This window comes from Nerophis lumbriciformis, linkage group LG31, assembly GCF_033978685.3.
Source record: "Nerophis lumbriciformis linkage group LG31, RoL_Nlum_v2.1, whole genome shotgun sequence".
Classification (NCBI taxonomy): domain Eukaryota; kingdom Metazoa; phylum Chordata; class Actinopteri; order Syngnathiformes; family Syngnathidae; genus Nerophis; species Nerophis lumbriciformis.
In genome coordinates, this window is record NC_084578.2 from 3691260 (window position 1) to 3704872 (window position 13613).

The window sequence follows — 13613 nt, forward strand, 5'->3', positions numbered from 1 at the left end:
GTCAGTAAGATAAGAGTTAAACCACGACAAAGCTAAGTCTGACATACCAATACGTGTTTTGATACGCTCTAATAAAATATTATGATCGACGGTATCGAAAGCAGCGCTAAGATCAAGAAGCAGCAACATAGATGACGCATCAGAATCCATCGTTAGCAGTAGATCATTAGTCATTTTTGCGAGGGCTGTCTCCGTAGAGTGATTTGCCCTGAAACCGGATTGAAAAGGTTCACAGAGATTGTTAGACACTAAGTGTTCATTTAGCTGCTGTGCGACAATTTTTTCGAATCCGTCCCTGTTGGTGTTGTTACACCCTCCGACAACACACCGACGAGGCATGATGTCTCCAAGGTACGAAAAACAGTCGAAAAAACGGAAAATAACAGAGCTGATTTGACTCGGTGTTTGAGAAAATGACGGATTGCTTCCCGATGCTCCGAGAGCGAATATTAGAAAGGCGTTTAAATCGCCAAAATTCACCCATTTAGAGTTCGGAAATCGGTTAAAAAAATATATCTCTTTTTTCTGCAACATCAAGGTATATATTGACGCTTACATAGATCTGGTGATAATGTTCCCCTTTAAAGTTCATTAAAACCAAGGAAAGGAAATCCTTGCTTTAATTCATTCTTTGAAATGTATTCCACAAAAGATCTATCCCATGCAAACACCCCGCAGATATTTATCATGTTTTTTTTCTTCCATCAGCCAGTATGTTTAATCAATGAAAAGTTATCCGGAGACAACATAACGCAAAAAAAAAACCTGCTTACTCTGCAGATTTACGGATGGCAGAACATGCCACACAAGAGTAATCTTGCACAAAAGAAATCCCATTGCCCGACTCTTCTCCCCCCCCACACCCCCAGCGGCTCGATGCTATATTGAATCATTTCAGTATTAATCCTCTGAAAGATGAGGCCCGAGCAACCAAGGCCGAGTCCAGCACAGGACTAGCAGCCTTGACTGGGACTATGTGTTGCTCTGTTGAGATTGCTCTATTGATTCTTCCGGACTTAATCTAGTCCTTGATAGTCAGCACAAGTGACCTCCGACAAACAGGCCTCATACTTGGCTCCGGTGTGATTGAAGTCCAGCTCTACGGACCAGTTTGGACGGAGAGTTTCTTTGATTTGTCTGAATACAGGGTTTCCGCCGGTCATTAAAAAAGCGTTTAATGGATTTTACGAAAATTAAGGCCTTGGAAGGCATTAAAAAGCATCGTATATGATATCCGGAGGCATACGGACCACAGCTGAGAAACAGATATTTTAGAGAGGCCAGGAAACAACAGACCACTGGAGGATGTAAACATAGAAGTGATCAGGGCGCCGCTATCAATAGTTTGCCTACGTTAGTGCTTATAATAAAGAAACGGATGGAGTCCACAATGGAGACGGGGGTGGGAGAGTCAATCAGGGTGAGGGGGGATGGTGGGGGTTTGACTTTCCTAAAGTCCAAGATCATCTCCACTGTTTTCTGGGCGTTCAGCTCCAGGTTGTTGAGGCTGCACCAGGACGCCAGCCGGTCCACCTCTCTCCTATAGGCGGACTCGTCGCCATCCGAGATGAGCCCGATGAGAGTAGTGTCATCCGCAAACTTGAGCAGCTTTACCGACTGGTGACTGGAGGTGCAGCAGTTTGTGTACAGGGAGAAGAGCCAGCCCTCAGGAGTACCAGTGTTTGTGGTTCGACTGTCCGAGACAATCTTCCCCAGCCGCACGTGCTGTCTTCTGTCCGTCAGGAAGTCATTGATCCAACTGCAAAGGGAGTCGGGCACGCTGAGCTGGTAGAGCTTGTCTCGTAGCAGTCCAGGGAGGATGGTGTTGAAGGCAGAGCTGAAGTCCACAAATAGGATCCTGGCGTAGTTTCCTGGGGAGTCCAGATGCTCCAGGATGAAGTGGAGGGCCAGGTTCACTGCATCATCCACAGACCTGTTGTAGGCAAACTGGAGTGGGTCCAGGAGGGGGGTGGTGATGTCCTTGAGGTGGGGCAGGACCAAGCGCTCAAAGGACTTCATGACCACAGACGTCAGCGCCAGCGGCCTGTAGTCATTAAGTCCTGTGATCCGTGCTTTCTTGACCACTGGACGATGTAAACATAGAAGTGATCAGGGCGCCTCTATCAATAATTCACCCACGTTAGTGCTTATAATAACAATATCCCTCAAACTTGGTTAATAATCAAATCACGACTTGTTAATCCGGTAAGGTCTATTCAGGTGTACTGGAGAGGAGGCTACGCCGGATAGTCCAACCTCGGATTCAGGAGGAACAGTGTGGTTTTCGTCCTGGTCGTGGAACTGTGGACCAGCTCTATACTCTCGGCAGGGTCCTTGAGGGTGCATGGGAGTTTGCCCAACCAGTCTACATGTGTTTTGTGGACTTGGAGAAGGCCTAGACCGTGTCCCTCGGGAAGTCCTGTGGGGAGTGCTCAGAGAGTATGGGGTATCGGACTGTCTGATTGTGGCAGTCCGCTCCCTGTATGCTCAGTGCCAGAGCTTGGTCCGCATTGCCGGCAGTAAGTCGGACACGTTTCCAGTGAGGGTTGGACTCCGCCAAGGCTGCCCTTTGTCACCGATTCTGTTCATAACTTTTATGGACAGAATTTATAGGCGCAGTCAAGGCATTGAGGGGATCTGGTTTGGTGGCTGCAGGATTAGGTCTCTGCTTTTTGCAGATGATGTGGTCCTGATGGCTTCATCTGGCCAGGATCTTCAGCTCTCACTGGATCGGTTCGCAGCTGAGTGTGAAGCGACTAGGATGAGAATCAGCACCTCCAAGTCCGAGTCCATGGTTCTCGCCCGGAAAAGGGTGGAGTGCCATCTCCTGGTTGGGGAGGAGATCTTGCCCCAAGTGGAGGAGTTCAAGTACCTCGGAGTCTTGTTCACGAGTGAGGGGAGAGTGGATCGTGAGATCGACAGGCGGATCGGTGCGGCGTCTTCCGTAATGCGGACGCTGTATCGATCCGTTGTGGTGAAGAAGGAGCTGAGCCGGAAGGCAAAGCTCTCAATTTACCGGTCGATCTACGTTCCCATCCTCACCTATGGTCATGAGCTTTGGGTTATGACCGAAAGGACAAGATCACGGGTACAAGCGGCCGAAATGAGTTTCCTCCGCCGGGTGGCAGGGCTCTCCCTTAGAGATAGGGTGAGAAGCTCTGCCATCCGGGGGGAGCTCAAAGTTAAGCTGCTGCTCCCCCACATCGAGAGGAGCCAGATGAGGTGGTTCGGGCATCTGGTCAGGATGCCACCCGAACGCCTCCCTAGGGAGGTGTTTAGGGCACGTCCAACCGGTAGGAGGCCGCGGGGAAGACCCAGGAGACGTTGGGAAGACTATGTCTCCCGGCTGGCCTGGGAACGCCTCGGGGTCCCACAGGAAGAGCTGGACGAAGTGGCTGGGGAGAGGGAAGTCTGGGCTTCCCTGCTTAGGCTGCTGCCCCCGCGACCCGACCTCGGATAAGCGGAAGAAGATGGATGGATGGATGGATTGTTAATGGAGTATTGTTGGCGCTTTCTGAATGGTTTATTTATCGGATTTTATGGGCAAAATTTCCCCAACAAAGTGCAAATCCCCTATAAGAAACTTCTCTACGACTTGAGCTCCAGGCTTCTTCGGTTTGTTTGACATTGTCATTACTGCCACAAGTGGTGGGAATGTGTATTACAACTGAGTACGGCTGTAGCTGAGAAACAGATCTTTTGTTTAGCCGCCCTCTATTCAAAGGTTAAGAACCACCGACCTAAATCATATTTCAAAGTTCCCTGTCAAGCAGGCTTTGCGCTCCTTTGGCAAATCAGACAAATACCATTCGGACCCTCCAAGGACACGCGGAGGAAACAATCATAATAACCCAGCTCTAATCCAGCATCCACTTTAGATCATGTCCTAACACGGCGGATTACTCCCTCTCAAGGATCTCCTTATAATATAAACATGGCCGGTAGAGCTTTCATGTCCGAGAGGAGCAATCTGGTAAACGGACAGCAGGGCCGCGGAGTGCACACTGCGCTTTTTGTCACATTTAATTACTGTAAATAAAAATACCCTGCAGAGGTTTACGCCGGGGTCATGAGAATGTCTGCGCAAAGAGAAGGCTTGACAGCTAATTTTCCCCACAAAGATACCTATCTCTGGCGGGGGGGTTTGCAATCAAACCTGCAGGTTTCATACTTGTGTAGTTTTGGCAAAGATCATCGTCCTGATGGGGGAATAACAAACAGGCCCGGTTAATTAGGCCGAGGCGCGAACACGTCGCTCATGAGGTCACTCCAAAGAATGAGTGACGGCACAAACACATGAACTCACAAGGTAACGGGGATTCATTAGCAAGTGTTGATGTTTTTTTGAACGATTGCGTTGATTGAATTGTGCATGACTTCATCATTTCTGTGAAGATATATTACTCTGATGTAACTTCATGTGTTCGGACCGCCAAACGTCCTGACACGTGGCGGCCGGGACGTGACAAAGAGTTTTGTTAACGTTGCCGGGCATGGCTGTGTCTCAGTAGAGTGATTCTGACAGAGGTCCACGTCACTCCAGCAACTTGCCCGGAGTGGGAGCCGTCCATGGGGATCACCACTCTCTAACCGCCGCTCGCTCTTCTTTCCATTCCTCGGACTCTGGATGGTGGGTGGTGCGGCGCGGCCCCGGCCCCCCTGCGGACCCTTTTGACGGGCCTTCCTTTCTGGACTTCAAGGGAATTTCTGATAACTTGATGGTTGTGTTTCCATCCCACTTAGACCTAACGACACATTTACAGAAGAACCTCTTCCCAAAAACAAAACTGAACATGTATGTCCGTTTCACGATGACATATGACCTCGTAACTGACATGCAAAGTACTGAAACTTTGAATAACGAAATGAAATTACAGTGGAACCTCAATTTAAGAACTTTAATGGTTACTGAACATGGTTTGTAAACCCGGAAAGTGTGTATAGTGAAGCATAGTTGCATACATTAATATAAATATAGTCGAGGTTACTGTGGTTTATCCGTTATACAGTGCTCAATAGAGCGGAATATAAATTAGGTCAGGAAAAAACAGGCTATTTAATCCCTACAAGCCTGTTTCACATGTTTTCCTCAATCCCCTGAAAAGCAGGGAACAACACAGAGGCTAGTTCATCCCTACAAGACTGTTTTGCAGGTTTCCTTGAATCCCCTGCAGAGCATGGAAACCTGCGAAACAGGCTTTTAGGGATTAAATAGCCTTTGTGTTTTTTTCCTGAGGCTATTTCATCCCTACAAGCCCGTTTTTCAGGTTTCCCTGAAACCCCTGAAAATCATGGAAACATGTGAAACATGCTTGTAGGGATGAAATAACCTCTGTGTTTTCATCCCTACAAGCCTGTTTTTCAGGTTTTCTTGAATCCCTGTTTTGCAGGTTTCCTTGAATCCCCTGAAGAGCATGGTTTTCATACAGTGCTCAGTATAGCGGATTATAAATTAGGTCTGGAAAAAACATGGAGGCTATTCAATCCCCATAAGCCTGTTTCACAGGTTTCCCTCAATCCCCTGAAGAGCAGGGGAACAACACAGAGGCCATGTCATCCCTACAAACCTGTTTTGCAGTTTTTCTTGTATCCCCTGAAGAGCATGGAAACCAGTGAAACAGGCTTGTAAGGATGAAATAGCCTCTGTGTTTTCCCCGAGGCTATTTCATCCCCACAAGCCTGTTTTGCAGGTTTCCTTGAATCCCCTGAAGAGCATGGAAACCAGTGAAACAGGCTTGTAGGGATGAAATAGCCTCTGTGTTTTTTTTTCCTGACGCTATGTCATTCCTACACGCCTGTTTTTGAGGTTTCCCTGAATCCCCTGAAGAGCATGGAAACCAGTGAAACAGGCTTGTATGGATGAAATAGCCTCTGTGTTTTTTCTGAGGCTATTTCATCCCTACAAGCCTGTTTTTCAGGTTTCCCTGAATCCCCTGAAAAGCATGGAAACCTGTGAAACAGGCTTGTAGGGATGAAATAGCCTCTGTGTTTTTTCCTGAGGCTATTTCATCCCTACAAGCCTGTTTTTCAGGTTTTCTTGAATCCCTGTTTTGCAGGTTTCCTTGAATCCCCTGAAGAGCATGGCTTCCATACAGTGCTCAATAGAGCGGAATATAAATTAGGTCTGGAAAAAAACATGGAGGCTATTTATTCCCTATAAGCCTGTTTCACAGGTTTCCCTCAATCCCCTGGAGAGCAGGGGAACAACACAGAGGCCATGTCATCCCTACAAACCTGTTTTGCAGTTTTCCTTGTATCCCCTGAAGAGCATGGAAACCAGTGAAACAGGCTTGTAGGGATGAAATAGCCTCTGTGGGTTTTTTTTACCTGAGGCTATGTCATTCCTACACGCCTGTTTTTGAGGTTTCCCTGAATCCCCTGAAGAGCATGGGAACCTGCGAAACAGGCTTGTAGGGATGAAATAGCCTCTGTGTTGTTTTTTTTCCTGAGGCTATGTCATTCCTACAAGCCTGTTTTTGAGGTTTCCCTGAATCCCCTGAAGAGCATGGGAACCTGCGAAACAGGCTTGTAGGGATGAAATAGCCTTTGTGTTTTTTCCTGACCTTAATGTGTATATATATATATATATATATATATATATATATATATATATATATATATATATATATATATATATATATATATATATATATATATTTTACAGTACAAAATTGTACTGTAAAATAGTGTTTTTTAATTTTTTTTCTACAACATTTTACGGTAAATGGAAAAAAAATACCACCGTTTTTTTTTGTTTGTTTTTTGGGGCGGGGGGGATTTTACGGAAAAAGTTGGCAGCTAAGTTGCCAGAATAAATAAAAATAACTTGTACTGTTTTGCATGTATGAACAATATTATGTTGTAAAAAATACTGTAAAATTAACTAAAAAATATATATATATATATATAAATATATAAATATATATATATATATATATATATATATATATATATATATATATATATATATATATATATATATATAAATGTAAATATATATATATTTTTATATATATATATATATATATATATATATATATATATATATATATATTTATATATATTTTATATATATATATATATAAATATATATATATATATATATATTTTTATTTATATATATATATATATATATATATATATATATATATATATATATATATATATATTTATATATATATATATATATATATATATATATATATATATATATATATATATATATATATATATATATATATATATATATATATATATATATATATAAAGCAGGCTGCTTAGTTGCCAGAATTTTTTAGTTAATTTTACAGTATTTTTTACAACATAATATTGTTCATACATGCAAAACAGTACAAGTTATTTTTATTTATTCTGGCAACTATTATTATTATTATTATTATTCTGGGTCCCTGGTTCAATCCCCACCTAGTACCAACCTCGTCATGTCCGTTGTGTCCTGAGCAAGACACTTCACCCTTGCTCCTGATGGGTGCTGGTTAGCGCCTTGCATGGCAGCTCCCTCCATCAGTGTGTGAATGTGTGTGTGAATGGGTAAATGTGGAAGTAGTGTCAAAGCGCTTTGAGTACCTTGAAGGTAGAAAAGCGCTATACAAGTACAACCCATTTATCATTATTTATAACTTAGCTGCCAGCTTTTTCCGTAAAATCCCCCCCCCCCAAAAAAAAAAAAAAAAAAAAAAACGGTGGTACTGTTTTTCCATGTACCGTAAAATGTTGTAGAGAAAAAAATAAAAAAACACTATTTTACAGTACAATTTTGTAAATGTAAAGGTTTTACTGTAAAATGGACAGTCTACTCAAAACAATTTATATAATTAATCATGAAATCCAGAGGCAAATTCATCCATTATTCACTGTTACAAGTGGCCCTCTGATGGCAGCCATAACTGCCATGTGGCCCTCAGTGAAAACCATCTCTGATCTAAAGGTTTGCAAACCGAAAAGGCGTTCACAAATTGAGGTTTCACTGTATTAGATTGCACATTTATTAAATTTGCCTGAGCCTGACAATTGGAATGTTATTAATGATTGGGATTTCTGGATTACAGAGATTATAGACGAGGCATTGATATTTGGACATACATGTCATTAAAGTCATTTAATCAACCCGTTCATTGTAAATATTTGTGAACAATATTAGACTTTGATATGGTGTGGATGGAAACGAGGCTATCATTTCCCTTTTTGCAGATTAGTGCTGCTTGTTCCTGCAACTCCTGTTTGTTTTTTTACTGCCAACCTGACTCATCCCATGCCTTGTAACTTCTCCCTTTTGTGTTCAAGCACGGAGTCAAACAATGTCTATCTAAAAAAAAGTCTGCTGCTTTGCCAAACCTGCAAGTTGTTCCCCACATTTAACAGACTAAAATACCTCCAAAAAGAAGAGTTTGACTTTGACTGCAACTGATCTGCTTCTACTAATAACCGATTTGAGTCAATAGGCAAACTGTATTTGTTATTTGGCTCCAGTTTCTAAGGACAAATGATAGTAGGTCTGGGTTGGTTTTTGCCTCGTCCCTCACCTAAAGCTTGCACTGCTAATTATTTGCCACTTGCCACGAGTTAAAGTTGTATTTATAGAAAATGGCCTTAATTTAAGAGTTATTTTTAGTCATTGACTTACATCACCATTTTAATTATGCATTTTAAAAATGTTAAAATCGAGTAAATAACTACTCAAATAAGATATTTTGCTTTTTTAAATACATATTGTTTAAAGATTCTGATTAATTTACGAATTGCAATGCTTGTTTTCAGAATAAATACTACTTTATATTTTAAAAGACAAGTTGTCTAGTATGTTCACTAAATTGCAATAGTAAACATATGTTTCATGTACCTTAAGATTTTTTTTGTTAAAATAAAGCCAATAATGCCATTTTTTGTGGTCCCCTTTATTTAGAAAAGTATCGAAATACAATTTGATACCGTTACCAAAATGTTGGTAGACAAATTAGGAGCCTCTGTTTGTTTACTTACTACTAAAAGACAAGTTGTTTAGTATGTTCACTATTTTATTTAAGGACTAAATGATAATAATAAACATATGTTTCATGTTGCGTAATATTTTTTGTAAAAATAAAGCCAATAATGACATTTTTTGTGGTCCCCTTTATTTAGAAAAGTATCGAAAAGTATTGAAATACAATTCGATACCGTTACCAAAATGTTGGTAGACAAATTAGGAGTCTTTGTTTGTTTACTTACTACTAAAAGACAAGTTGTCTAGTATGTTCACTATTTTATTTAAGGACTGAATGATAATAATAAACATATGTTTCATGTAGCGTAATATTTTTTGTAAAAATAAAGTCAATAACATTGGCGTTGTTAGGCCTATTGGTTTTTTTTTTTTTTTTTTTACAAATAAATGCCGACATATTCATTATAAAGTGGCCCAAATATGAGTTTAAATAAATAATGATATAACCTGTTATTATTCACTCAGTTTCCCCTCACTTCGTAGCGTAAGGTAGAGAGCCCCTTTAGTGCGTCAGTATCCAATCCATTCCAAATGCCCACATCACTCAAATTCCAGCCCGCATTTCCTCTGCGACCTTGCTTGCGGTCCTGCAGGTGTACGAAGCACATTATCTTCCTTTACAATGAGTGAAGCTGCACAAAACCTTGTGTGTACAATTGTAAATCATTTATTTTTTAAGTTTTGTGTTTCTTGTAGAATCTATATAAAGCAACATACATTAGCCTATTGTTAAAATAATGAAAAAAAAACATCATTAAATATATTTGTTTTATTGTATTGTTACATTAATAGCTGTTTTATTATTATAGGATGGCTTGTTAAACATTTCATAGGATTTTTCAGAGGGAGGAAAAACCAAGACATTTAATTTAAAATCTAAAATGAATAAATACATAAAAAGAAAAAGAAAAAAAATGGTTAAAAGCCATCGTCCCGGGGAGCATTTCATTCTGTACCGTGCATTTAAAAAAAATAATAATAATAACAATGAATCATTTCTAAGTCTTTGTTAGGCGTTTGTGAAGTTTTGTGCTCGTGCGTAACATTCGCTCGCATCCTGTGCATCTCCTGGGGGCAAAGCCCCCCCTGTCCTTAAAAGCTAGTGACGCCCCTGCTTTAACTTAACTTTAACTTTACACATACAAACTGTAGCACACAAAAAAGCACATTTAATAAAAAAAACGTTATTATGGTCTTACCTTTACTTATAACTGCGGGAACAGTGGTGTTCGTGTTGGAGGAGTTGTGAATGAATGAAATATGAAATCCGTGCTGCAGTCTGCAGGTGTACCTAATGTAGTGTCCTTGCAATAATAACAATTTTGTGGTCCCCCTTATTTAGAAAAGTATCGAAAAGTATCGAAATACAATTTGATACCGTTACCAAAATTTTGGTAAACAAATTAGGAGCCTTTGTTTGTTTACTTACTACTAAAAGACAAGTTGTCTAGTATGTTCACTATTTTATTTAAGGTCTAAATGATAATAATAAACATATGTTTCTTGTAGCGTAATATTTTTTGTAAAAATAAAGCCAATAATGACATTTTTTGTGGTCCCCTTTATTTAGAAAAGTATCGAAAAGTATTGAAATACAATTTGATACCGTTACCAAAATATCGGTAGACAAATTTAGGAGCCTTTGTTTGTTTACTTACTACTAAAGGACAAGATGTCTAGTATGTTCACTATTTTATTTAAGGACTAAATTGCAATAATAAACATATGTTTAATGTACCTTAAGATTTTTTTTTGTTAAAATAAAGCCAATAATGCCATTTTTTGTGGTCCCCTTTATTTAGAAAAGTATCGAAATACAATTTGATACCGTTACCAAAATTTTGGTAGACAAATTAAGAGCCTTTGTTTGTTTACTTACTACTAAAAGACAAGTTGTTTAGTATGTTCACTATTTTATTTAAGGACTAAATGATGATAATAAACATATGTTTCATGTAGCGTAATATTTTTTTGTAAAAATAAAGCCAATAATGACATTTTTTGTGGTCCCCTTTATTTAGAAAAGTATCGAAAAGTATCGAAATACAATTTGATACCGTTACCAAAATGTTGGTAGACAAATTAGGAGCCTTTGTTTGTTTACTTACTACTAAAGGACAAGTTGTTTAGTATGTTCACTATTTTATTTAAGGACTAAATGATAATAATAAACATATGTTTCATGTAGCGTAATATTTTTTGTAAAAATAAAGCCAATAATGGCGTTTTTTGTGGTCCCCTTTATTTAGAAAAGTATCGAAAAGTATCGAAATACAATTCGATACCGTTACCAAAATATCGGTAGACAAATTTAGGAGCCTTTGTTTGTTTACTTACAACTAAAAGACAAGTTGCTTAGTATGTTCACTTTTTTATTTAAGGACTAAATTGCAATAACAAACATATGTTTAATGTACCCTAAGATTTTTTTTGTTAAAATAAAGCCAATAATGTTATTTTTTGTGGTCCCCTTTATTTAGAAAAGTATCGAAATACATTTTGGTACCAAAATAATGGTATCGGGACAACCCTACTTTGTATAGTTCAGATTGAAAAGCTTAGCAAAAAAATAAAAAAATAAAATAAAATTAAAAAAAATAATAATAATAATAAAAATAATAATAATAATAATAATAAAAAAATAATTAAAAAAAAAAAATAAATAATAATAATAATTATAATAATAATAAAATAAAATAAAATAAAAATAAATAAAAAATAAAAAATAAAAAATAAAAAATACAAATAAAAAATAAAAAATAAAAAATAAAAAATAAAAAATAAAAAATAAAAAATAAAAAATACAAATAAAAAATAAAAAATAAAAAATAAAAAATAAAAAATAAAAAATAAAAAATAAAAAATAAAAAATACAAATAAAAAATAAAAAATAAAAAATAAAAAATAAAAAATAAAAAACTCAGCATGTTTACTTTGCCCTGGTCTGCTTTTGCCGCACGCAGGATTCTCACAGGAATGAGGAAAAAAACCAACCCGCTGTGCATTTCTAAGAGGTTGTAGTGAACTTCCTGGACCGCATGTTGAATTATCCGTCATGTGCCAGCCGCGCTCCCTTCGCCACGTCCCCGCCTGCCCGCCGGCTCCAATTCGCCTCCGAAGGCAGGGGGGGAAAAGCGGGCGATTGTTTCCTCCGCCGACAGGTCATAACTGCAGCTGTCAGCGTGTCGCCACGGGCTCCCACGTCGCCGTTTATTGGCGACGTGGGAGCCGAGGCGCACTTCTGAGAGTGGCGGCTGCACGGGAACGCGAAGGGAGCCGCGCCGGGAGCATGCCATGACATGTCGGGCGGGCGTCACGTCCTACATCACTAACGCTCGCTTTCTGTCTCTTCTTTTGTCGTGAATGACCCCCCCTGGCCTCGCCCCCTTCTGTCTCCTCACCCAGGGATTTGAAGAAGGTCGGAGTGACAATCGCGGGACCGCAGAAGAAGATCGTGAGCAGCCTCAAAGCCCTGGAATCGCACGCCAAGAACGGCCCGGTACCTGTTTAAAAAAGACGACTAAACGGTGGGAGCGTGCCACTACGCCGACCGCGTATCCATCGTCACGGCGGCTGAGGAGAAATTAATCAAACGAGGGCTTTTTTTTTTTTTTATGGGACGAGACAAAGTCCTGGCAGTGGGAAGGGAGAAAAGATCCGACTGATCCATGCTGGAGTTGAGATGCCTTACAGACACATGCAGGAGCCCAGGACTAGGTTGCTGGACGCCATCGGGGCCCCCCCGGGGACGCTCGCCGGACAGCAGCCCCCAGCGTGGACCCCTACTGGAGTCTTTTTCTGCACATGAACTCAATTTTGTCCCGTAGAGCCGTCACATGAAAGCAATAATCCTGGTGGTGAGGAAGCCACGGTGCAGGTACAGGGCGCAATAACACCTTTCACACTCGACTTTATACGACGTACACGTACCCTTCCATGTGGTGTTTGTGTCAGCCCAGAGACCTTTGTGGGAAACAACCATTCCATCCATATTTTCTCCAACAAGCGGAAACGTGAGGTGAAGAAAGCAGAGAAACGAAAATTTCTTAAAGGGGTCTTATTATATTTGTTTTTCTACAAAAAACAACACCAGTGAAGTTGGCACGTTGTGTAAATGGTAAATAAAAAGAGAATACAACAAATCCTTTTCAACTTATATTCAATTGAATAGACTGCAAAGACAAGATACTTAATGTTCACACTCACAATATTGCATACTTGCCAACCTTGAGACCTCCAATTTCGGGAGGGGGCGTGGTCGGGGCGTGGCTAAAAGGGGAGGAGTATATTTACAGCTAGAATTCACTGAACGTCAAGTATTTCTTATATATATATATATATATATATATATATATATATAAAAGAAATACTTGACGTTCAGTGAATTCTAGCTATATATATATATGTATATATATATTTATTTTATTATATGTATATATATATATATATATATATATATATATATCTATACGTATATATATCTATTTTATTATATATATACGTATATATATCTATTTTATTATATATATATATATATATATATATAATAAAATAGATATATATATGTATATATATATATATATATATATATATATATATAAATATATAT

The 13613-nt window shown here is 39.2% G+C and overlaps 1 protein-coding gene across 4 annotated transcripts in view; it reads left to right on the plus strand.

Annotated features, from left to right (window-relative positions):
• Nucleotides 1-13265, plus strand: part of epha3 (eph receptor A3) — a 361011-nt gene extending 347746 nt beyond the window's left edge. The window contains exons 17-18 of one of the 4 annotated variants that reach the window (XM_061926088.2): nt 4509-4630; nt 12410-13265. In XM_061926088.2, coding sequence (XP_061782072.1) covers nt 4509-4590 — 82 coding nt within the window. In that variant the 3' untranslated portion in view covers nt 4591-4630; nt 12410-13265. Of the gene's footprint in view, nt 1-4508; nt 5056-12409 lie in introns of those variants that run through there. The other 3 variants (XM_061926086.2, XM_061926087.2, XM_061926085.1) reach the window with 3 other exon arrangements.
• The last annotated feature ends 348 nt before the right edge of the window (nt 13266-13613 follow it).